Source organism: Callithrix jacchus, chromosome 10, assembly GCF_049354715.1.
Source record: "Callithrix jacchus isolate 240 chromosome 10, calJac240_pri, whole genome shotgun sequence".
Lineage (NCBI taxonomy): Eukaryota > Metazoa > Chordata > Mammalia > Primates > Cebidae > Callithrix > Callithrix jacchus.
Window position 1 is genome coordinate 100,598,612 of NC_133511.1, and position 27,517 is coordinate 100,626,128.

General features: G+C 40.0%; 1 protein-coding gene across 11 annotated transcripts in view; it reads right to left on the reverse strand.

Annotated features, from left to right (window-relative positions):
* Positions 1 to 381: 381 nt before the first annotated feature.
* Positions 382 to 27,517, reverse strand: part of SLC1A2 (solute carrier family 1 member 2) — a 165,560-nt gene continuing 138,424 nt past the window's right edge. For all 11 annotated transcript variants that reach the window (XM_035262358.3, XM_078340843.1, XM_078340846.1 and 8 more), the window contains 2 exons: positions 14,041 to 14,272; positions 382 to 10,060 (listed from right to left, as the gene is read on the reverse strand). In XM_035262358.3, the coding sequence (XP_035118249.2) occupies positions 9,989 to 10,060; positions 14,041 to 14,272 (304 nt within the window). In that variant the 3' untranslated portion in view covers positions 382 to 9,988. The remainder of the gene's footprint in view (positions 10,061 to 14,040; positions 14,273 to 27,517) is intronic.

The following is a 27,517-nucleotide window of genomic DNA, read 5'->3' on the forward strand; positions in this document are numbered from 1 at the left end:
ACACGTTCCTCTTCCTGCACTGGCAGCTGCAGCAGCAGGGAGATGGAATCTTCCTCATACATCCTGAGTGAGGATAGCACAGAGCAGTCTCCCAGCCAACTGGTAATGGACATATCACATGAATAAGAAATATACTTTGGTTGTTTTAAGGCCCTGAGCTTTGGGGGCTACCCCATACTGGCTGATTCATTGATTATACAGCATTTAGTCCAACTCACTAACTTGAGATCACAAGACATAACTCCAGTATATATTCAGGCTTCCTAGAAAATATTCATTTTAACATTGTAGCCATCAATTCATATGTTTCCACAAAAGAAACACTACTACATAACCAACAATTAGTCTAAAATGGGAATTAAAGAAGAGGCAACAACCAAAGAAATTGGAATCCACATTTATTGATGAGAGATATATACACAGAAGTTAAAACACTTAGTGAAATATTGGATTCACAGGTTATTTCCAGTATATAAAGAATATCCAGTTATTTTACACATGAAATGTTACAGTAATCAGTCCACATTGTAAGAAAGCTTAGAAAGCTAAAGGCGAAAACAAAAGACCTCAACTACCCAAAATGTGCTTCATCAACAAGGCATTTTCTAGTACCATATATGAGAAACAATTCAAAAATTAGTTGAAGATTTTACCTGTTTGCATTCATTAGTCTTTGAACACTATGTGCTATAGATGCTCTGTGCTACGTGACTTCAGACCAATGGGGATCATGAATGTGAGGAATACAATTATTTTTATCTTTCGTTCTGGACATACAAGAATTTTCAAAGAGAATCCTGCATAAAGCCCAGTTTTCTTTCAGTGGGTATTCCATATTAAATTTGAAAAGAGTTGAAGAAGCCACATTTTCAAGGAAAAATTAGCCTGTCCACCGTATATCTTCATATGAAAAAGCCACTGCAAATTAATGTGCTTCGTGCCCCCCTGGTGACATCATAGGCTTTACCCTTCTTGTGAAAAGAGTAGGGCACTAGGAGTTCCCTATAGCACATGGCTATTTCTTCTCTTCCTGGGGGAGAAGAAAGGGGTTATAGGAACTATAGATCTCACAGCATTGTTTTTAGTGATAATTACACAGAATATGAGAACATGTGCTTTAATAGGCAAGTGTATATTTGCATTAGTTAATCCCATCTTCGGTCATTCAAAACATGCACACAGAACATATTAGGTAGAGGAGGTCATACTCCCTCACAAACGTGGGACCTGTGCTTCATCGGTTACCCCTCTACAACCCCCTAAGCTGTACACTGACTATTCCTGTGCTTCTAGTGCTCTACGTTTTTGCAGACAACTGTGAAGTTCACAGCCAGAACTGTGCTTCTGTGGGGTTTCACCTGCATGTCTATTTGCAGTTAGTTAGTCAGCAAATGTTTTTCCTGTACCCTGACTCAAAAAGCCAAGGGAGACAAGGCTCTTCAGAACTTTTCAGTCATGAGCATCATGATGAGTATTTGGCAACCAGAGAGGCCGACCTTTCTCTAAAGACATGATGCTAATATGAACAGGGGCAGACTAACTTTTTGTCTCTCTAAGCCCAATCCACCAAGCAAAGGAGGACTGTAGATGAATGTTCTCATTCTAAACCTACTTAAGCCTAGGTAATCAAAAGTTCTACAGTTGCATTCACCAGGTATTATATAGACATGAGATGACCTTTCACTAAGAACCAGGACATACACCCAGCCCATCCCTGCTCTGAATTGTGTATTTACAAAGGTGCTGGACACACACAGACTTTCAAACAATCATCAGTACAAAGGATTTATAGATAAATTCTTCACTCATATATATCCCCAAACCACACTGAGAAGGGGGAGAAATGCTTCACGGCTAGTTATCTAAGTAGGAAAAGAAAGGTTTGCAGATCACCGATCAACATGTCTACTGCATTTAGATGAATAGCCAAAAAATAACATATACATTAAATTACAATACATCTATACACCATTTCACTGAAATTACACCTAGATCCCTACATTATAGCTACACAAAGTGCATAGGCACTGTTCTTCATGCGTGAACCAAGTGTCAGTGTGTACACACAAGAGCTTCATGCTTTGACAGCTAGCTGTACTTGAAAATAGATACAATTATTGCCAGTTGAGGGTACATCTAATCTGCTTGTTTAATGAAGAGCAGGTTCAAATACATACCAATATGCTTTCTATGTAACTGACTACTTTTTGAGCCATGATAAAAATACTAGCCCTACCACCATCTCAGAAAGTATATTTGGCGGAAGGACCTCGTCTTTGCAGTGGCTATTGTTTTAACTTTCGGGGAAGTTACATAGTCTGTTATTCACGTGAGAACAGAAACTACCTGGGCTGCTTCTAAACAATTTCAATATGATTCTAAGCCCCCATTTCCAGCCCCCAGTGATACAGTATTGCCTCATAGCTGGTTCTAAAGAATTTTTAAACTTTCTTTAACAATGTGTGCTCAATTCACATAACAATGTGACATTTACTACCAATTTTCTAGGCAAGAATTAACTGCAACAAATCTGTCCTGATTTCATCTTGAGCACTGATCCTCAGTCTCTGCTATTCAAAGTTTTCCTAAGCCAATTTTCACATAAACATTTAGAAAGGTATGAAACATTCTGATCTAGAAATGATCCTACTATTAACACGTTGTCTTTGATAGTCTTAGAGAAAAGCAAAGTTAGAATGCTCCGCTGGAAAAACAAGGCCTGGTGTCAAAAATTTTAAAAATCAGCACCATTCCTTTAGTTAAGAAGATGAAGTGTTTAGATGCGTATCCTAACCAGCTAAGGGTTTTAAGCAATTCCTTGTTCTTAATGGTTCGTTTTGTTCATTGCATCACTAAGGACTGGGTTCTTAAATTTGTCAAATGTGACTACACAGTCAGGAAAGAATTGATAGCTCTAAATTGCTGAAGAAACTTCTTGTGCTCTAGTTATCATTCTACATGTCCGGTTATATAGAAAATACCATAAGAAAATATGTCTGCAAAATTACAGATACTAAATAGATTAGTTCAGTCTACACTGAGTTCTTCATAATTTCTGATGAATAGTTACAAACCTATAACAGTATTAAAGGATAAATTAATATTAAACATATAATATCCAGGTCTATAAATACATTTTCTAATGCTCTTTATAAATAATAGCAAACAAGCTAGGGGATTTGTTTAAAAAAATGTAAGACTGGGCTGGAGGAATTTGTGGTTTTAGGGTGCAATACTGATCAGAGGGCAATATGTTACCCCTGGTAACACAGACTCTTACCAGGAAGCCAAAATATATCTGCTGGCAACAAGATCAAGTTAGATTCACAGTTTGCCAGCTCTCTCCTCAAGCTGTAGAAAACAAATAGAAAAACAATATATAAAAATCCTCAAAAAAGTAGTTTTTTTATATACAAATCTCTATAGTGACCAGATAATCTGATCTGTGTTGTGCAACATGGAGATGCAATGCTGAGGTTTTTCCAAGAGAAGGACGAAGGGAGGGAGTTAAGGTGATTTGTAGAAAAATGTAGATGCCCAAGAATGAGTTTCTATAAGGGAAGTAACTCTCATGGAGTATCAAACCACCAGACAGCCAACTTTCTGATCATGTATCTCAGGGAATTTGCTCCATGAGTCCGCGGGGGAGAAACCTCAGAGATGTGCTGGACCAACTTCCTTGGCTAGTGTGTGTATTTGCCCCCCCACCAAAGGCAACAGGCTGTTTCCAGGCAGGCAAAATGGTTGCCATGAGAAGAAATAATGCCCCAGAGGGAGTGAGGCTCTGCCTGCATCATCTCCACCTCCACAGGAGATGATGACAAGGGTAACAGTCAGTTGTCTGGTTCTAACACTCACCTAAGGATTGGGGGTGTCTCCAGAGGAACTGAGGACCTGTTGCTACCCATTCTCTAGGTCAACTGCTGACTCTACAAAGCAGTGAGGTCTGTTCCAACAGCAGGTTTTATTCTCAGCACAAAAGGGCCCTGTGTAAAAACCAGAAGGACTTTGTAAAATAGCAAAACGAATATTTGGCCTGGAGGTTGGAAAGTGAAGCAAGGCTGGACATAGAAAACTGATATGGTTTAGGATAAATGAAATGGGGGCTTAGGGGCATCTCTCACTTTCTACAGGTTCTTATCTGGGTCAGTGAAGATATTATGCTCATCTTGCTGTCTTTGCATCAAGTTTTTTTGCACTAACGGAAAAAAAACAGCCAACAAACAAAACCCAATTCTTTTAGTCCTAGCTTTACATCTTGCCCCTGCAAATACTGAAGAGCTAAAGTCTTCTCTAGCAATAAAGGAGTTCACAACACAATAAATACCAACTCTTGTCTACTTAGCAGAAATTTGGGCAGAGAGCAAAGGTGCCAGCCATGGCCCATTGCAGCAGTCCCGGAAAGTGCAAGAGGTTGTTTAAAGATCATGGCTGGAGGCATGCAGCTTGTAGAGCATGCATTGTATCCCACTCACCCTCGAAACTCATCAGACCTTGAAGAGGGCAATGATAGTCAGAAAATTCCATTCTTCTAAGAGTGTCTCGTCCTGCAATGTGATGCCCAGGATAAAAACAAACCAAGAGGGAAATGTGAAAATGAATCTGGGCTTACTTATGAATGGATGTGCATATCTACATACTGGCAGAGAAGGGAAGATATTTACAAACAGTTGTGATTGTGTAAGTCTTGCACCAAATTTCATAAGTGTTCAAGGTTATTTGCCAAAGGCTCTCAAATCCCCATACTGGCTTGGCAGTTAGGACTGTTGGAGAAAAATGTGTTTTGGGTATTCAGAGTGGGCTCTGTTGCTACAGCAGGAATGATACGACAGCTTGAGTGAGGCTATAGGTTCATCCAGTCCTCTCATGGTGACCCTGGAAGCATTTTTCCCTGAGCCAAATCACTACTTCTATTAGGAAGATGAGTTTAGGTAAAGGAAACTTTTATTAAAAAATATTTATTGGTGTCTCAAAGCATCAAACTGTGAATGAACATGGCTATCTTCCAAGCTTGTTGTAAAACATCAAATGAATGAGGCTTGAATTTAATTTCTCCCAAAGGGGATGAGAAAAATCTAAATTGATTATTCATTGTTGTGGGCTTCTTCTACTTAAAATGTAAATAGGTCACATTTTATAGTAGGAAGCCTCTTAAGAAGGAAACAAAGCCAAGATCATAAAGCATTGGGCTCACAGGGCTGGAAAGGGATTTTAATCACTTAATCAAACCCCTTCACTTTTCATATGGGAGAAAATGAGGCTTGGACATAAAGTGACTTGTGTAAGTCACACAGCTAAAAATGGGCAGAGTCTAAATCAAATGTTCCCTCTACCAAACCATGTTGTTTCTTACCATCTCTGTATCATTGCCTGAATTAGCTGTGTTATGCTATGAAGTTGGATACTGTTTAATCAAAAGTCTCTTATCTATTCTAAAACCAAGCCTCTCACTAACTGTGTGATGGTTACTAAGCTGACTGGTGGTAAAGTAGCAACAATAAGTGGAATGATAGGAAAGGAGGAGGAGAAGTAGAAAATTCGGTTTTCTTTTAGGGAAAATCATAAGCAAATGTTTCATGAGCAGCTGGAAACTCACTCTATGCTTGCACAACAGTCTGCCTCTAGTGCCACCTGCCTGGATTGGCACTCAGTGATCCTTCTAGGCTTAACCAGAAATTACTACAGATACTGGGACCATTTATCTTCTTTGACAATTACAAAACTCTCACTCCAGAATTCTTTCAGGCTGTTTGCTTTTAACTTAGTCTTCTTATGCACCCAGACTCTAGCATTCTTTTTTTTTTTTTTTTTTTTTTTGACAGAGTTTCACTCTTGTTACCCAGGCTGGAGTTCAATGGTGTGATCTGGGCTCACCGCAACCTCCACCTCCTGGGTTCAGGCAATTCTCCTGCCTCAGCCTCCTGAATAGCTGGGATTACAGGCACATGCCACCATGCCCAGATAATTTTTTGTATTTTTAGTAGGAACGGGGTTTCACCATGTTGACCAGGATGGTCTCGATCTCTTGACCTCATGATCCACCCGCCTCGGCCTCCCAAAGTGCTGGGATTACAGGCGTGAGCCATCACTCCCGGCCGACTCTAGCATTCTTATTCGAAGAGCAAGTATGACAATAACTGAAAATTTCATTTGGTCCTTTCTCTTGGTGTGGAATGAGTTTGGTTACAGAGTAAGTAAAGCAAACCAGCAGCTCAGACAACTGGATAGCCCTAAAGTTAGTGAGCAGCTAAGTGAGAAGAACCACTTCTACTGGGGTATAACTGCTGTGCACTTTTATCATCAAACCAGTTGAGAGCTGATGAGACTTGTTTTTCAAGAGTCGGAACTATGGAGAATTCTCTCTGAGCGTGGATATACCTACTTGGATTTATTGCTGCATTCCATGAATATTGCACAGGTAGCTGAAATTTTGATTCTGAAAAAGTAAAAAACTATAACATAACTTTTGTTGTTGAGAGCAAAGGGATGTGTAGTATTTGCAAAAACATGGCAGAACTGGGTTTCCTTTGGAAAACACAGTAAATGAGATTCCCAAACACTTTACTCCAAAAGATCTTCTTGACTAGATACATTTGCAAATGACACATTTCTCCATGCACACGTGGAAATGACCAGAGATTCTCTAATCAACAGGTCATTGGGATGCCTGCCATCACCTATTAGGAATCTCCCCATGATTTGAATTTTCCCTAAGCCTTTCTCATATTCCTTGAGTCTAAATCCAGGATCTAGGCATTTTTTGGCACCCCTTCTTTCAGCTTTCACGAATATCCAGGCTGACTAGTGGTTCGAGAGGAGAAAGAACTATTTGTCTTTTACAGGGTACAGTAATGTCTGCAGGCAGCAAAATCACAGGTTGTGTGTCTATCCTCAGTAGGAAGTAAAAACTGAATCTGATAGCTATGTATTTCAGATCTCATCACCTAGAGTCCTATGTTGAAGATCTGTGGGATCTAGATGGTTGCCCTGATTTTCTGATGCTCTCTGTATGGGAAGCATGTCCCCGAAGATCTAAGGTAAAGCATTACCCTGCAAGGTAAGCTATTCTTCTCACTGGTTGGATTTGATTCATTGAATTTCAGTAAAGAATTAGGTGATGATTCCACTTGGGTTTCTCAAAAGACAAGTATGAGAAAGAGAAGGATTAAAGTCTATTTAGTTGGCTTTCTCTTGAAATGATCCTGACTTCTAAAAAAAGTGAATGAGTCTATAACAAAATGGCATTGCCAAAGCCCTGATTTACAGACCTTACAGGATGCAGTGTAAGTATGTTTCTGGCCTGCTGTAACTGTATATAAATATAACATTTATGCATTATCAAACAGTAATGGACTATTACAAGCATTCACATCTATGTTGAACAAATTAGAAAAAAATCTATACATATAATTGACAGGTTAAATGTATTCTATTTAGATAAAGGTTATTAGAGGTATACCCTGGATCCATTTGTTCTGTTTATGGCACATATGCTGGGCAAAGAAAATCCCAAATGGGCATAGCATGGGAGAAATAAATGAGGTCTAAAAGAAAAAAACAGAGGACATAGACATATGTCAACTCTACGTACATCTTGGATTTTCAGGCTAGTCCTGAGTTCAAGAAACTGTTTATTAATATGACTTATTGAATTTCCAGATGAATGCAATTTTCTAGAGACTTCCTGCATACAGTAAGTCTCAAACCAGAAAAACTTGCTTTGTGAAGTTGTGTACCTTGTTTCCTCTAAACACGTCTGCTGATATATTTACATGCTAATAGGATAGCTAGGAAAAAGTGGGAGACAAAACACACCGGAAAGGTTTTCAAGCAGAGTTTTGAGAAGACAATCCTGTGACCACTCCTTTGAGAAACATGCCCCTGTATAAATGCCAAAGTTGGCCTTCCACAGCAAAAACAATGAGCTCCTAGACACTTTGCCTAGAGCCTCCAACTTACCATAAAAAAGCTCTTGGGAGCACCACTTAAAGAAAATCCTAAACAGTTTCACAGCTAAACCCGGGAACTGTCCCCTTGGTCCACAGCGTTTGCTGTAGAGAATACATTTTCTGCTACTACACTTGAGCATATCCCTTGATCATCCTGTTAACTGCCCGTCTACTGATAATAAAGACCAATGTCACTTAAAAAGCAAAAATGAAAAGTTGCCTAATACTGTTCAGTAGTGATCCTTATCCAACAATAACTAGGGTTTAGGAGACAAACATACAAGACACATGGAATCTCATGTCTCTTGTATGTTTCAAAGGTATCTGATTTGGAAGAGAGAAGTCACAAGGAATAGATAAGAAACGGTATTTGAGGTCCATAAACACTCTCATCTCAGAGAATTTGGGTTCTATAAACCATGAATATCTCAGCATCCCTCTGCTGGTCTCATATAATACACCCTACTCTCTCCCTATAAACAAGGTTCTACATACTTCTTAGAGTCAAATATGCTTTATTTCTCAATGATTTAAGTCCCAAACTTACTCCCAAACCCAGCAACCTTAGGAAAATACTGTACGCTATTCAATAAAAAAGGATAGTAGGGACACTAAAAATTTAGCTTGTATAACCAATCATTAAGGATTTGTTGGCTGCCTACTGCATGAAAGGCACTGTGCTACACCAATTACATTATTTATTCCCTAAAACTTCACAGTCTTAAACAAGGTTCCATCTGCGAAGTGGTACAGAGCCATCCTTTGTTGCCACATCATGGTTCAAGGCTGCCTGGACTCTGCCACAGGAATGTCACATTTATAGGGCTTTGCACAGATGTTTGCTTTTTGTTCCTTTCCACTGAGAAGATGGAGGAGGAAGACTGACTCTGCTTCCAACTGTGTTCTATACCTGGTTTTATGTGCTTTGATAGAAGATAACAAAAACCTTTCTGCATATTAGATAAATACGTATTTTTGTTTCATCAAGAGATGACATTAAAAGAGGCACAGCCAACACAAGTGTCTTCCATGTGTGAGGACAGTAAAATGATCAGGCTTCCCAGGATGATGAGATGATGACTGAAATAATTTGCAGATTAAAAATGTCTTTTTCATTAGAAACTCAAAAAATAATCTTTTTGGTTAAACAAAGCAAAACATAGACCAAATAATCTCACTTGATTTTACTATACCAGGTGAAGGCAAACCAAATATAAATAAATTTGAATATTTAACTCTGGTTAAACTTTATGTTGACTGTGCTCTCTTAATTTTGTCAATATGTACAGTGGTTACATATAAAATACTTCCTAATCAATTATCAAATTTAGAGAGCATTATGAAACATACCTTGAAATTTAAACCATTGTTCTTACAGATTACATAGGGTAAGGCAGAGACATAGTAGGTTCTTTAATCAGCTGCCTTTAAGGGCATGGCTTCCTCAAAAATACTCTGAAACATTTTACTTAAAGAGTATATGGAAGATAAATTGTCAAAATTCCCTACGACAGGTGTTTGCTTTTAATCAACCTATGTCTAAACTCTACCAGACATTTTAAGGGGAGTTACTTCTAGAGGCTTTTTAACAGAATCTCTTGTGCGTAACAAGGCGAGGCATGGAGAACACTTTGAGGAATAACACACTGTGTGTTTGCTCATTATCCCAAGTCCCTGGAGTGTACCACACTGCTTTACACATGTCCCCTGGGAAAAGAGCATCCACATTTCTGCATCTTGGGAGAACAGGGAAGCTGGCAAGAACGTGTCTTCAATTCAAACTGATTCCTCCAGCAGCATCCATTCAAATAATAATACAAGTGAGAAAATTAGACGGTTATAAAGCATTATTTGGCAAAGACACAGCACCGTGCCTGTCATCACTGACTCACAAGAGCTCCTCTAAGCCTCAGCTAACAGATTAAATAAACATAGAAATAGATGCATTTTTTTCCTTTTTAAAGAAAGCTTGTTTATATCATCATTTACCATAGGATACGCTGGGGAGTTTATTCAAGAATTTGCTGAGACTCATCTCCTTATTTCTCACGTTTCCAAGGTTCTTCCTCAACACTGCAGTCGGCTGACTTTCCATTGGCTGCCAGAGTTACCTGAAAATAATTATCATCAACATCCAGCTTACAGGCCATGAACCAGAAAAAAGCCCTGTGCGTTATGTGGAGAAGCACCAAATCCAAGGTTATACTACATGACTGAAATATTAGTTTTAAACAGAGTTCTTTCAAAATTGAATTTGAATCTGTCTTGGGTTTCAACAGTGATCTGAGAATTTTAAAAATCCATATTTGCCTTGGGAGTATCAATGTATTAAAGCTACTTTGCAATTTGGGGAACAACTTCTATGTTTTTGATAGCTACCCAGTGATCCAGCACACAATAACACAGTCCTTAAAATATAGTGCCCATGTGCTACTCCATACAACCACAGAGGAAGAAATCCAGAACTAGGCATCTAGTTCTACTCATGCATGTGAAAGGTTCAGTTGCAATGGCACCAGGTAGATGGGCATACGTGTCCTATTTTTAAATCAGAAATCATGACGTTTCAGCTGTGCCAAATAAGCTATCCCAGCTTTAAAAATTAAAGAGAAAAGTTGGGGGAATTAAAAGTCTGAGATCAATGACAATGTTTATCTAAATGACTTCAATGCAGCCATTTAATAATCATATGTAATTACCAGACCATCTGTATTATGCATCCCTGGCTCAAAGTGAACTGAACCTTTATGCAGAATAGGAGGTTTTCTCCTCCATGTCTAAGTAGTTTTCCTAGCTTACCTTCTGTCTGACTGTCCTCAACGTCATGTGCAAACTTAAACCCACGACTGATATTCCACATAATGGAGAGACTGGATTTATGAAAGCATTAGAATATGGAGACATGACAAACACAGCAATGTTTGAAAGAAATCTTTCTTCTTACCCAAGTGGAAGTGAAATGCATGCATCATGACCACATACAACATGCTAGGAACAGAAAACCAAGTGCCCTTGAACGAATCAAGTAAAGGAAAATAAAACCATTTATCCAATCCCCATTAGCCCCCATTTTTTTTTTTCCAGAAAAACAGACCATGCAATTAACAATGACTGTTCCACATGCGGTTATTCTGATTAAACTTGAAAAAGTATTGTGTAACTTCAAACTACTATTACCAGGCAAGAGTTTGAATACACAGACCGACAAGACACAACAATGTTTGAAATGGTTAAAGTTTTGACCAGAGCTGCAGCAAATTTGTTTCCCTTTCAGTGAACTGTCAAGAAAGACTGCCAGGGACAGAATGTCTGCCTGGAGAAAGTTGCCTGTTCACTATGACCTTGAATGTGACTATTTGGCTCTCAGTGATGAACCACATCACTAATGGTACAAAATTATCAATCATAGTGTGGTGCCTTTGGAAGAGCCAGACAGCACTTGGTGGGAGGTGTTTTTGTTTTGTTTTTTTGTTTGTAAATACTGAGGCCTATGTTTCAAATGTATCTGGGACAGCAGCTTTTCTGTCATTTCCTTTCTTGGCTGGGCTAAAGAAAGCTAGGACTCCATTCCCCAACCTAGCCCATCCCACTCCTCTCTGCTCCAAATACTTGGGTAATAGAAAAGAAAAAGAGGAAGGCATTGGCAGCAAGCACTGACATCTCAGTTTTTAAAAAGTGGGAAATAGAATTAACCATAAGGAAGTTCAAAGGAATAAATAGATGTGACCCAGATATCCTCAGAAAGGGTGTAAATTCATCTCCATGGCTCTGGGTGTCTCCTTCCCACATCATCATCAACACAGTTAACTGATTTAGAGTGAGAAGAATCAACTTGCTTTACCTAGCGAAGGCTGAGATCAAATAGCTTTCACTGAGCTGAACCCAACCATTTCATTAAAAATGTAAACAGCTGAAATAGTTGATAAACCAACAGAGCTATATTCATCATCTTCAAGATATGCTCAGTTTGACCATTGCCCACCTAAATGCTAATTAACCAATGAGTTTGCAGGTGGTCAGCTGGCTAGCTATAGAGACTGAGTCACTATCTCCACGGAACTGTCCAGCAAAAAGATTATCTGAAATATAGCAAGGACTAAAGATGCTAAAATGATACATTCAACCAATATTTATTGAGCCCCCTACAACATGCCAGACACTGTTTTAGGTGCTGGGTCACAGTAGTATAACTGGGGACAAAGCCTTACTCCTAATGACCTTACTTTCTACTAATGTGGATAATTCACAAACATTTTCCTATAGGGCTTGAAATATTTTGCTTTAAAAAATGAAGCAAATTTATCCTGCTGTGCTTGATGTCCTTCAAAAACAAATACAGGAAGTCTGAAATCTAAAGATATCTCCATGCCCACACACCTCCTTTTTCAAAAAGTGTCCTACAAAATATTAAGAAGCCTCTTGAGAAACTCCAAAAGGACCATACACAATTAACTGCCAGGATTCTTCTCAAATATAATTATGAAATTTTTAAAAATTGTGATTTTTTTGTTATACATAATTTTCCTCATATGGCAATAATTTGAGTTCAAGTCTTATCACTATTACAACACTGTACATTCTTTTTCTTGTCCTCTAGTGCCTAATTTATGGCTTTATAGATAATAGACATTCAATAGATACTTGATGAATAATCAAAATATAGGATCTTACAGGAAGGAGACAGGGGCACTCAACCAAACCTTACTAGGCACACAATAAGTACTTAAATATAGTAGAACATGGAGCCATTCACAAGATTACTGACCCTTGCGGATTTAAACTAACATTTTGATGGGGAATAATCCAGCCCTTCACTCAGATATGGGAAACACTAGCTTTCCAGGAGAATGGTTTATGCCCTTTAGGTACATCTGAATTTCTAATAATTTGAATCATTTTCACTGAGGCAATTAATACACTTATGCAATTGCCTCTTGATGGGTAGCTTTCCTCCCTAATTTGTATCAGAGTCCTTGTTCTCCCACATATGTATCCTACATAGAGAGGACAAGCAAAGGCCTGTGCTAGTTCACTAGAATTCTGGACCTATGTTATAATCCAGCAAACAGAATTGCTTCTGTGACACCCTTCATTGCCCAGCAAGAGCCATGGTATGACATGTATTTGTAATGACCCAGAAATAATATAGGAAGAAATTAGTCATTAAATGTGACCTTGTCAACAGAAGTCAAAAAGGTACCAGAGATCTCTGGGTGGGTTCAGACTGTCCTCAGCTGCTGTGTGAAATCATCTTAGCAAACCAACCCCTAGACTTGATTCTGCTCACCTGCCAGGGTTTCTCCAAGTTTGCTTTACTCTGGTCATGACATTCTGACTTTGACAATGTCAGATTAGTTACAATGAAGGCTAGACAGAGCTCATCAGGCTTGAAGAATTAGCACCCAACAGCTTGGAGGAGAGCCCAGAACATCCATGCTGCAGAAAGATGGCGCGGCCAGGCAGTATATGAGATGTAATGTTTTTAAAATGACATTTCTGGATAATTGTCCTGAAGGATAGCTGTTCTTTACTTGAAATTGTTTACTCACTTTTGGAGCAAGGTACTCTCAGGTCAAAATTCACCCTTCCCACAAAAATAGTTAAGAAAAAGATAGTTGTGTAAAGTTATGTGGGCACATTTTTGACCAATATGTGATATATAGAAAGGAGGAATATCTGTCCTAGGTTCATCAGATGATGCTTGGGAGTTCTCTTGATGCTTCATCTGAGGAATCAAATATTTGAAAATCAGCAAAGCTCTACAAACCACAAATTCTTGGGCAAAATATTCAAGGTAACTGGTCAAATTAGTCAAGTGGGGTGGATGGGGAAGTCAGAATGGTTGTTGTACACCACATGGATAAAATAATCAACTGATTGACTCTTTCACTGTCAGACCTGTTGATTTCCTGCCAAGTTAGACACAGAATTAGATGATCTGGGACTCACAGAAGCTTGGGTTACATGATTCTTTAGGAAAATAAATGTGACAATAATACATGCAGGGCGTTATGGTTTTGTTTGTTTGTTTTAAAGAAATGAGCATGCACTACTATATACAGGTCTCAATATCCATGAATGGGAAATGTACCTTGCACTCATCTACTATGACAGAGTTGTGTGCAGCATAGACACACTGATTAGAGTTGCTTTCCCTGTGGTTCTTCATGTCATCATAAATGGATTGAGTCTTGGTCATTTCAATATCTTCATGCACTCGATGCTGGGAGTCAATGGTATCCAGCTCAGACTTGGAGAGGTGATAGACTATCCCAGCCCCAAATGAGTCACCTACAACATTGACTGAAGTTCTCATTCTGTCCCTGGGGACAAAGAACAGAAAAGATTCAGTGAGGAAGCAGTATTATATGGTAGTTGAGAAGTCAAGGTCTAGAGTCAGAGAGACATAGGGTTGAGTTCCAGCTCTACCTTTTGCCTCTGCCTGATCTGGGGCAAGTTACTTAACCTTCATGAGGCTTGACTTGCTTGTCACCTGGAGATGGTGCTTATACTTCTCTCATAGACGGTGTGAAAATTCAGTGAGTTAATGTACGTAAAGTGCTTAGCAAAATGTCTGGCAAATGGTAAACATCAATAACCAGTCGCAAGGGAAAAGTAGGAGGAGGAGGAGGAAAGAAAGGATGAAAGAAAAACAGTGTGTCCAAATCAGAATTAGTACACAGGCTCCAGACACACCTAGCTGAGTCCAGAAATCCCTCCTGATTTAAACTGTTCTGTTTTTGAAGACACTACACTATCTCTGCTTATCTTACTTATTAGTAGTATTGGAAAGACTAACCACCTGTGAACTTTCTCATAGTAGAAAATGTATTCATTTCTAGGAATGGAAACTAATTCTTCCTTTCTCCCTGCACCCCCTTCCCTCACACACAGACACAGCTGTTAGATAAGAAATCCAGTCATAACTTTCTCATTGAACACTATGTGTTATGACTGCATGTCCTGAAAAAAAAATACTTTATCTTGCTCTACTAACCTAAAAAATTTGAATCTTCCAGAGTGTTTCAGGAACCAGGGAATATTAAGAAAATCTTTTTCCCAATCTTGTGTTGCAAGTTTTGACTTGAAAGTATGATGGCTGATAACCCTCTCTCTTAGAAATACAGTGCCCGGAAAGAGTAGGTTTTGTCCTCTCAACTATCAGTTCAAGCCAAATCAGTGTGAAGAATCCTTTTGGCCATGTTTACCAGATATTCAAAGTCTTAAAAGGAAGGATGCTGGAAAACCACAAAAAATGTTTTTAAAATGTTTAAAATGAAGGAGTAGACGTAAAGATGCTGCTGAGGGCCGGGCGTGGTGGCTCAAGCCTGTAATCCCAGCACTTTGGGAGGCTGAGGTGGGTGGATCATAAGGTCAAGAGATCGAGACCATCCTGGTCAACATGGTGAGACCCCGTCTCTACTAAAAATACAAAAAATTAGCTGGGCATGGTGGCGTGTGCCTGTAATCCCAGCTACTCAGGAGGCTGAGGCAGGAGAATTGCCTGAACCCAGGAGGCGGAGGTTGCGGTGAGCCAAGATTACGCCATTGAACTCCAGCCTGGGTAACAAGCGCGAAACTCCGTCTCAAAAAAAAAAAAGATGCTGCTGAGACAGTCTTGGTCCAGGACATTCTAGCTTTCAATTCAAAGAGTATTCATTCCAGGCAGAGAAGAAACCTCAATTTGTTCTTGGAACAAAGACTCAAAATAAATTCTAGTTGCTATTATCAAATCTATTTCTTATTGGAGAATAAAAAGGACACTCCACTAGGAAGTCTGGCCTGGCTCCCTTGCAAGGCCAGTTGTTTGCAAGGTATAAGCTGGTGGTCTTTCTAATTTCAACTAGAAAGAAAATATGTAGGAAAAAATGTGCTCAGAGCTGGAGTTTAACTCTCATGGGCATCTTTCCATCTGAGAATGCTTTTGCGCCTCTTCTGCTTTGGAGAATCTGCCTCAGGGTGACTGGTCTACACCTGAATGAAGACTGGGTCTTGGAGGTTATCCATAAAATCGGCCACTTGGAATAGATTGCTAAGAAGCCCAGTATGTGGGTTTAGGAAGGAATGCATGATAGTAGCTAAGAAAAAGCATAGACGTTAGAGGCAGCCTGATTTGGATTCAAATGCTAGCTATGTCCCTTACCTGTGGGACAACCCTGATCATACTTGACATTTGTGAGCCTTAGTTGCCTCATTTATAAAATGAAAATAATAAAAATCTCCGAAAAATAAGGTTGTTGTGAAGATTAAATAAGATAAAGTGCTTACATGCTTCCAGAGATTTAATAAGAACTCAAAAAATTATTTCATCTATAATGTATGATTTTAATATTATAAATTATATCAAATCAATTCAAACACATTTGTGGCAGCTTCTAGGTAGCTCATCCAAATATGGCTAGTTAAGTTACTCTCTCCCTCTGAAAACATTAACCCTATTTATAGCACAACAACTTCCATGTCGAAACTCCCAACTAACTAGCTGACCTATGTGCCTGTTAGACGGTTGCGGTCTAGTTTGGAGCTACTCCACTATACTTTCATTCCCTCCTGGAATGAAAGTCATATATCAGTGAAAGGAAAGTAAACTCCAGACCCCCAATTTACTATGCCAAAATGAAAAAAAAAAATAAGCTGAAAGTTGAATTATGCAAGAAACTGCCTTTCCTTTTGTTCCTAATCTAATAGTTAAATATCTCCACCGGTAGCTACTACTCTTTGTTCACCTGATCTTCTGCAAAGCGCCGCCAATTTACTGAGCACAAGACAAATACATCATTGTCTATTCCTTACCAGCTTCTTTTCCCTGCCAACATGTGGATTCAGTAATGTGACCAGACTCTTCCTTTTTTCCCACCAGTCTGCTTTTCCACTTTAAATATGGAATCCCTCAGAATCATCATTGGAGAAAAGTACAGGCTGCAGACTATTTCTGTGATTCTGTATTTCTTTTTGGTCATGTCTTTAACCTTGGAAAAATAAACTTCTAAATGGATTGAGACCTGACTCAGATACTTTTTAGTTTACATATCCAATACCTTTGCCCCATTGCAAAATTCCAAAGAATGCCAAAGTCTTCCAGAGCAATACTCTGAGTACCCATTGATCTTATAGCCCAGAATAATCTGCATTATTGGCAAAAAAAAGAGCCCAAAGGTAATGGTGGTGATGGTGGTAGTGATAATGATGATATTTAAATTTATATCACACTTACTACGTATAAGAATATACTTTATAGGCTGGGCATGGTGGCTCATGCCTGTAATCGCAGCACTTTGGGAGGCCAAGGTGGGCAGATCACCTGAGGCCAGGCATTTGAGACCAGCTTGGCTAATGAGGTAAAACTCCATCTCTACTAAAAGTACAAAATAAGTTGGGCATGGTGGTATACACCTATAATCCCAGATGCTCAGGGGGCTGAGACAGGAGAATCACTTGAACTTGAGAGACAGAGATTACAGTGAGCCAAGATCATGCCACTGAACTCCAGCCTGGTGAGAGAGGTGAGATTCTGCCCAAAAATATATATATATACTTTATAGATACTACCTTATTTAATCCTCGCTATAACTCTGAAGAGGTCCTATTACTCATATTTACTAGGTAACAGAACTGAGGCCTGGAGAGATTAGTGGCTTCCCGAAGTCCCACATCCTAGTAAAGGCATACAACAAATGTGAACCCAGGCAGTACCATTCTGGAATCCTCCATCTGCCACATGTTGAGAAGCACCCTGGAACTACACAGCCCTGATTTTGAATCTAGCTTAGCCACTTACTAATTGTGTGATCTTGATGACTTACTGCTGTGATCTGAATGTTTGCATCCCTGCAAAATTCATATGATGAAACCTAATCTCCAAGGTGATGCTATTTGGAGGTGGAGCCATTGGGAGGTGATTAGGTCACATGGATGGAGCCTTCATGAGTGGGACCAGTGACTTCAGAAGAGAGGCCCAACAGAGACTCCTTGGCCCTTCTACCATGTGAGGTTAGAGTGATAAACATAGCTGTCTATGAGGAAGCAGGCCCTCACCAGACACAAAATCTGCCAGTGCCTTCATCTTGGACTTCCAAGCCTCCACAGAATTGTAAGAAATAAATTTTTGTTGTTTATAAGCTACCTGGTCTATGGTACCTTGTTATAGCAGTCTGGATAGATTAAGACACTTGCTCAACTATAATTTTTCTCATGTAGCCAAAATAACTATTAATACTTCATAGAATTTGGGGAAGTTCAGTTCCTAGCCCATGGTTGACACTCATTATGTGCTGGGTCGTTCCCTTATTGTGAATAACTCCACTCACAAACCATCTTCTGAACAAAAGAATAAAATACTATGCTAAAGGGTTAATGACATTTTCAGTTTGATACATCCATTTCCACTCAAATCGTTGATGTAGGTTTACAAACTACGGCTTCTTCAACCTTTGATATCAAATCCTTCCTCTCCAGAGGCACCCACTGAAGCGGCCAAGTTTTTGGAACAGGGTTTCTGAGTAAGCTTTCCTCACATTTTTTTTTTAACTACCACATCTCTTCCAGGCCATCAGATCTCCCCAAATTTGAAAAAGAACTCTTGCCAGTGAAATAGCCATTAGGACAGGAATGAATGGAAGACAGAGTTGTACAGACTAAAAACAGAATGGCCAGACGCAGTGACTCACGCCTGTAATTCCAACACTTTGGGAGGCTGAGGTGGGCAGATTACTTGAGGTCAGGAGTCTGAGATTAGCCTAATCTCTACTAAACTCAGTCTCTACTAAAAATACAAAAATTATCTGGGCATGGTGGTGCATGCCTATAATTCCAACTATTTTGAAGGCTGAGGCAGAAGAATCATTTAAGCCCATCAGGCAGAGGCTGCAGTGAGGTGGGATTGTGTCACTGCACTCCAGCCTGGGCTACAGAGCAAGACTTGGTCTCAAAAATGAATAAATGAATGAATGAATGCATGAATAAATAATAAATAATTTTTTAAAAAGAATAAAAGCATATTGATGCTTTTATTTATTTATTGATGCCAAATCAAGATGGAAAGGGCCCTGGACCTAGGGTGAGAATGCTAACCCAGGGCTTTTGATTCCCACTTGAGAAAATCACTTTTCACCTGAGCATGAAATAAGGATTGAGGCTTAACCCAACCTCACAGGAGGTTGTATTAAGTGAAATAAGAGAAATATTAGACATGCTTTAAGTACTTATTGTAGGTTACATTAATTGAACCTACATGAACATTAAAGTGTTCCTTTTCTTACACTGTCAATAGCTAAGTAGAAAGAAAAAGAAAACATCAACTCTAATGCTTTCTGAGTTCTTTGTTAGTGAATTTATTCATTCAACAGATGTTTAATGAGCATCTTAGAGTGTGCAAGGGCACTATGCCAATTGCCTGGGCAGTAAAAACCCTACTCACACTCCCTTTTCCCCAAGAACCCACATACTCTTTATTTGTCCATCTCCCCAACTAGAGTGAGATAAATGTTCAAACAGAAGTAAGTACGGAGTGCTACAGGGTCACGTAGGTAGAACACTTTATCACACTTGAGTCCTAAGAAAACGCTTCAAGTAGAAGTATTTTGAGTTAAGCCCTAAGGATGCCTCCAAGAAAATGAGCTAGAGAGATGAGAGAAATGATGTGCATAAAACCTAAGAGGTAAGAACACTTAGAGGAATTCAGGATGGCTAACAAGTATAGTGAGAGATGCAGAACATAAGAATTAACCAATTATGTATGGCCTTAGCCAAGTTCAGGAGTTAGTCATTGTCTCAAGCATAATGAAGAACCATTGAAAGAAAAGATCATGTTTGTTCCATTGTGAAGAACAAACTAAAAAAAGCCTGAAGGAGTGAAATCCAGTTCTTGAGGATACGGTGTGTTTGGAGAAAGACGGATTTGAGCAGGACTCAGGAGACAAAATTACAGGACTTGAAGACTGATTGGTTACAGGGAATAAAAAAGAGGCAAACATTCTTCTCAGGTTTCTGGTTTGGGCAACCAGTAGACAGTGTAACCATATGTAGGAAGCATGATGAGTAGAGTGGGAAAGATTCTGGCTTTGGCTTGGACATGTTGAGGGTGAAGCATGTGACTCAGTTATGAGCAGATGCCCTCCATATGGCTGGTAGTATGAATTGATGGTCAGGAAACACATCCTACATCTCAAATGCAGTGATAATAGGACTTATACCATAGAGGCAGCTGAGGATGCCACAGAGGTGCTTAGTTAACCCTTGGAGAGAAGGCAGAGTGAGAAAAGCAGACAATCTAGGCTGGAACACTGAGGTCAACCAACATTTAATGAATGGGTAAGATAAGAGCCTGCAAACGTGAAAGGAAACTAGAACAGTTTGGCATATTGTAAATAAATGGAAGTATCCTTCCAAAATAGGGGTGTGGCAAACAATGCTAATTATTATGCAGGGATCAAGTGAGATGAGGGTAAGAAAGTTCTTTTGATTTTAACAACAGAGGTCACTCTATTGGGCTGGCAAGGGCAGTTTCAATACAGAGGCAGTGATAGAAGCCAGCTCACTACGGGCGAAAAATTGAATGCGAGGTGAAGAAATGGAGACATTACCTATAATTAGCTTATTCAAGATGACTGATGGAGAAAGAAAGGAGAGGAAATGGCTGATAAAAATGGAAAGGAGATCAAATTTTTGTTTTAAGAGGTAGAAGATTTGAACATGTTTCAATCAACACGAGAAGATGTTGGTGGAGAAGAAGTGACTGAAGATACAGAGAAGAGGGAATAATTGATGAAGTTAGGTTCCCAGGAAGATCAGAGAGGTGGGAAGTCCAGAGTGGAGATAAAGGCCATTTCCTTTGGTGGAGGGACTGTATTGCATCACTACGGAAGGGAAGGAGTCAAAGGCAAGGTTTTGAAGATAGGTTTCTAAGTGAGAAGGCAGGAGGTTAAAGAGGATCTGTTAAACAGCAAGCTGTTAATTTGGATTAAGATTCTGGGAATCATCCCAGAATGCCCACCCAGGAGGTAGGTCATGGCTGTGCTGCATGGGTCTCCCTTTCTGAAAACGCTGCAAGGCAGAACATCCTTGAGGCTGCCAGGGGAATGTCTGACCAACTCTGGGGAAGTTTAACTCAGTCCCAGAGCAGGACATGAGAATTTGTGGCTCATGTGTGGGAAGTTCCTCCACAGGGAAAGTTTCATTTTCCCTAACAATCATCCCTGACCACTCAGGAAACCCTGGTCTTTCGTGTTGACCTCACTAGCTTCAAGCCTTGGTAAAAAACAATTTAGAGTGTGATGCCATCTTTGGGTCTGGATGATGTGTGTCAGGACTGAAAGAAGGGGATGGAGATGAAAGCAGACCTGAATTTCATGGGTTTTCTACAATGACATGGCTATGCTTTAGAGGTCACCAGGAACCAAAAATGAGAGAGGGCCTTCACTGAGTTATTTCACACTGAGTCACTGGGTCTGGTTGACTGGAAAAAAAAAAAAAAAGCATCAAGGTACTCTGTCTCATCTTCATCTCTCAGTCTAAATCCTCTAGCAGGGAAATGTGAAATCATCTGGAAGTCCTGGTTCACAGAGACGAACAGGGCTGAGGGAGCTGGGTCACCCATAATTCATCTGGTGTCTGGCATTGGGTAGAATCATATGAAATTGCCATTTATTTTGAAATAAAAAGGTCAAATACTGGCATTTTCATATGGTTCAACTTAGTATTGATGGAAACAAAACATAGCGCCTGCCTCTCAGGATGCAGGGTGCTGAAGGACTGTCTTTAGGGGCAGAGTGTGCGGCAGAGGGGTCACTTGAGGCCCCAAACCTGAGGAGGAAGGCTGGCACAGCTCTGGGCATTCAAGGGCTAAAGCCACATGGTGTTAGAAAAGGAGAGCCACATAAATACTGGCTAAGAGCGTAAAGTCAGATTCCAGCCTGGATGACAATCCTGGCTCCAGCAGAAGAGATTTCTTAGCCTGTCCTCTTCAGCTTTCTCATTTGTAACATATGAAGAGTGATACTTGTATGCAAGCATGTTGAGAAGATAATAACTGCTAACACGTATTGAGTGCTTGTCAACCAAGAGGTCCTCCACCAAGGCTCTGTCATATAAAAGGCTTATATGACCCAGAAGAAACTTCTCATTATATTACCATTTTTAGTCCAAGTTAAAAGGGGATCAGAGCATTCTCTCTTTATTCCTCCACTACACCTTATCCACACTCTTCTTTTTGCACCTAGCAGGCTCCACTGGGATTTCTTGACCCCATTACTAGACTGTAAGCTCCTTGAGGGCTGAAGCTATGTTCTACTTACTTATGACATGGGCTGGGCAGAGGAGAGTGGGGAGGTCGGTATGTGGAAGGAGAAGGACCAGGATGGATTGTGAGTTTAAGATTTAAAAGCATATTAGTTCTAGAGACACAATTGGTTTTTGTTTAGTAAACATCTGGTTGGATATTTTGGTGGTAAAAAGTCAGGTTGCAGGGTATGATCTAGAAGGTTGAGGAGTGAGGCACAGAGAGAGCAGATTACTTTATGGAAGAAAAGGAAAGGCGTGTCCAGAGAGCTGGGGAAAGATCCAAAGATGGAGAACAAGGAGGCCCAGGGGAAATTTCCAGGAGTGGGGAATGCTAAAAGATTTTTTTAAAAAAAGAAATGGCTAACATTAAATTTTTATTTTATTTCTGTGCTACCTGAAATTATTAACAGTGAAACAGCACTTGAGATTCAACAGTAGGTGAAGGGGAGATGACTTCTTTTTCATTTTATTACTCTTGAATTACATCCTTCCCTTTTCTATGGACACACATTTATTTTGTGATATATGAGAAAATGATTTTGCCGTGCAGAATTAGAGCCCTACCCCCATCCTGTTTTGATCTACAATTATACTGCCTTAAGTCAGAAACACCTTGGTGAGAGAGAAAGGACTTAGTGGAAAAGGGGCCACATACTATGGTGAGGTTGATGAAGACTGGAGATAAGATGTAAAAAAGAGAATTCAATGGAAGTGGGAATCAAAGCAAAAGACTAAGCGAAACATAAGCCCCTAAAATCATCAAATAAAACCTTAATGTCTCAAACAATCTCCTTAAATTGATAAGCAACTTCAGCAAAGTCTCAGGATACAAAATCAATGTGCAAAAATCACAAGCATTCCTATACACCAATAACAGACTAAAAGAGAGCCAAATCAAGAACAAACTGCCATTCATAATTGCTACAAAGAGAATAAAATACCTAGGAATACAACTACAAAAAGATGTAAAGGACCTCTTCAAGGAGAACTACAAACCACTGCTAAAGGAAATATGAGAGGAGACAAATAGATGGAAAAACATTCCATGCTCATGGTTAGGAAAAATCGATATTGTGAAAATGGCCATACTGCCCAAAGATTCAACACTATCCCCATCAAGTACCTATAACCTTTTTCACAGAACTAGAAAAAACCACCTTAAACTTCATAAGGAACCAAAAGAGAGCCCAAATAGCCAAGACAATTCTAAGCAAAAGAACAATGCTGGAGACATCACACTACCTGTCTTCAAACTATATTACAAGGCTGCAGTAATCAAAACAGCATGGTACTGGTACCAAAACAGAGATATGGACCATTGGAACAGAACAGAGGCCTCAGAGGCAATGCCACACATCTACAACCATGTGATCTTTGACAAACCTGACAAAAACAAGCAATGGGAAAAAGGGAAAGGATTCCCTTTTTAATAAATGGTGTTGGGAAAACTAGCTAGCCATGTGCAGAAAGCAGAAACTGGACCCCTTCCTGACACCTTACACTAAAATTAACTCCAGATGGATTAAAGACTTAAACATAAGACCTGGCACCATAAAAACCCTAGAAGAAAATCTAGACAAAACCATTCAGGACATAGGCATAGGCAAGGAGTTCATGAATAAAACACCAAAAGCATTGGCAACAAAAGCCAAAATAGACAAATGGGATGTATTTAAACTCCAGAGCTTCTGTACAGCAAAAGAAACAATAAGTAGAGTGAACTGGCAACCAACAGAATGGGAAAAAACTTTTGCAATCTACCCATCTGACAAAGGGCTAATATCCAGAATCTACAAAGAACTAAAACAGATTTATGAGAAAAAAACCAACAAACCCATTCAAAAGAGGGTGACAGACATGAACCAGACATTTTCAAAAGAAGACATATATGAGGTCAACAAACATATAAAAATATGCTCAACATCACTGGTCATTAGAGAGATGCAAATCAAAACCACATTGAAGTACCATCTCACACCAGTTAGTATGGTGATCATTAAAAAATCTGGAGACAACAGATGCTGGAGAGGATGTGGAGAAATAAAAACACTTTTACACTGTTGGTGGGAGTATAAATTAGTTCAACCATTGTGGAAGACAGGGTGGCAATTCCTCAAGGACCTAGAAATAGAAATTCCATTTGACCCAGCAATCCCATTAAATCCAAAGGATTATAAATAATTCTATCATAAAGACACATGGACACGTATGTTCACTGCGGCACTATTTACAATAGCAAAGACCTGGAACCAACCCAAATGCCCATTGATGATAGACTGGACAGGGAAAATGTGGCACATATACGCCATGGAGTACTACACAGCCGTAAGAAATGATGAGTTTGTGTCCTTTGTAGGGACATGGATGAATCTGGAAACCATCATTCTCAGCAAACTGACACAAGAACAGAAAATCAAACACCACATGTTCTCACTCATAGGTGGGTGTTGAACAATGAGAACATGTGGACACAAGGAGGGGAGCATCACACACTGGGGTCGGTTGGAGGGGAATAGGGGAGGGACAGCAGGGATTAGGGAGGTTGGAGAGGGATAACATGGGGAGAAATGCCAGATATAGGTGATGGGAGGATGGAGGCAGCAAAGCACATTGCCATGTGCATACCTATGCAACAATCCTGCATGATCTGCATATGTACCCCAGAACCTAAAGTGCAATAATATATATATATATATGTATATGAAAAGAAAAGCTTAATGTAGGAATTAGTTTTGTTTTCCACCAGACATGAGTGGAGGATAAGTCAGTCAGTTATGGGGGGGGTGTGTGTGTGTGTGCGCGCACATGCATGTGTGTAGGTGCACATGTATGTGTCTTAGATTTTCAAAACAGCAGAGCTCAGATTAGCACACCTGAAACACCCAAGGACATCCACATCATCTGGACTTGAATCCCAGTTCAGCCATTTAATATCCACTAAATTGAGATAAGCTCCTTCTTTCTGAACCTGTTAACTCAACTGTAAAGCAGTGATAATACTATTAGCTGCTTCACAATTTGCTGTGACTTTTAAAGAAGCCCATGTAAAGTGCTTAAAACAAAGTCTAACACTTAAGAGGCACTCACTAAGTATTAGCTGTTTGCATCTTACATCCTTTTAATCTGTTTTTTGAATGGATGCATGAACTGTCAACAGTTACTCAAAAAAAAGTAGAAGTGCTCACATACCCACAACCAGAAACCCCTGTTTTTCTTCCCTATCTCTAGTTCACTGCTTCTGAAAGGGGGAGTCCCTGAAGATTGCATCATCAGAATCACCTGGGAACTTGTTAGAAGTGCCAATTCTCTAGTCCTGCCTCAGATAAATTTCTGGGAGATGTTGGAGTTTGAGAACAAACGCTCTATTCCCTCCAGAGAGGAATACTAATGCGAGGAGCTTCAGAGCAGTCCTGGAGGGTGGAGGCCCTTTGAGGTCTTCCTTCTAAATGCCATCCCAACTATACTCCCTAATTAGCACATGTAAGTTCAGAAAAGATCTCACCAGCAGATTCTTATGTGGGAATTGGGCCATAGGTCTACTTGGATTTCACTTTATTTTGATTTTCCTTTTCCCTCCTGTAGCCAGTCCCAGTTATTTATTACCTCTTCCTGGTATTGGCTCCCATTTATCACTCCATCCTGCCTCCTTCAGAGACTCTGAGGTGTCAGCGACGTCTCTCATAAATATGTGCCAAGGGCTCCTGACACAAAGGGCTTCTTGGACCCAGGGGAAGGTTCTGGTTTTAAACAGTCCCACCCATCTGGTGCTCTAGGACTCGGCATTTTCAGCGCTCCGGAATCTTGGTTTTCACCATGACATTTACAGAGCAGCTAAGCCTCACTGTTGAGAACTATCCAGGGCTTAGAGGGCAGTAACGAAGTTGGCTGGCCTCCAGCAGTTGGCAAACACTGTAACACACTAAATGTCACTGTGGGCTTTGTTTGGTTTTAAATGGAAAAATTACTAGAGTTATGAAAGCTTACAAACCTTTGCTAAAGAGGAAAAAAAAATACCCCCTTTTCTTTTTCTCTGCTTTTCCTCCACGGATTACTTAACTAGGGAATGGCCAGGCTCCCATGCACCCCATCTCATCTTAGCCCCCACCACTTACTCACTAATGAGCACCCAATAGCCACAGAGCTCACAACCAAGAGCTAGTTTCCAGAACTCCTCTTGCTGTTGAGAATGTGCCACCATTACTAATTCAAAGCAGATCTGACCTAGCTACAAACTACGATGCACATTTTCCCAGGATCCTCTGCCCTTCCTGTTTCTTTTTCCTCTTAAAAGAAATGCTCATGCTTATTTGTATATAAATATTCATCCCCAGCAGAATTCTACTCTAGCTCTTAAAACTGGAAGGACACTCAAAGGCATTGAACTTAGACTCTTGCTTCCACACTGATAGGTTATTGTCCCCATTATACATATGATGTAGCTGAGGCTCAGAAAGTCACCTGCCCAAGGTCCTATAGAGTAACTGCAGAGCTCAGAGCCACAGCTCCTGCCTCTTAGACTCTCTTTTTCTTGATCACACTTCTACCGCCATCTAAGATCAGAGCCCCAGAACTGGAGAACAGCTCTTCATTTGCTCCTTTCTTCCCAGCTCCAGCCCAGGATAGGGTTTTCTCTTACATGATTTCATCAATATAGTTAATCCAAATGTATCATCCTTTTTAAAAACAATTCAGCCAACTCCTTCCTGCTGACACACTTCAGCCCTGGAATTAGGACACTCTGCTTTCCTTTGCAAGTGTAAGCGTGTGAGCACCTGCATGGGGTGATCTGGGAGGACCCGGCCCTCCTATTTCATTTACTAACATTTAGGTCAGAAGTAGGCAGGGTTTTGAATGTTTCATGAAGTGACTCGCATCCAACAGGCTTGAAAACAAATGCCAAGAAGGACCAGGGCCCACACTGGCAGACCCACTGGGGCTGGAGGACTTGAATTCTAAGAGTGGCCAAGACCTTGATTGTATTCCATTTGTCCCCATTGAGGCTATTTGTTTTATTTTCATGCAGAGAAAAGAAAACAATGGGTCAAAACAATTTCTCTGGTCAGCATGCAGAATCAGGTGTGTCTTAGTTTATGCTGCTAAACAAAATACCTGAGATTGAGTAATTTATAAAGAACAGAAATTTGCTCAGAGTTTGCTCAGTGTTTGCTCAGAGTTCGGGAGGTTGGAAAGTCCAAGGTCAAGACACTGGCATCTGGCAAGGGCCTTCTTTCTGCATCATGACATAGCAGAAGGCAGAAAGGCAAAGGCAAATAAAGAGAGGGCAAGAAGGG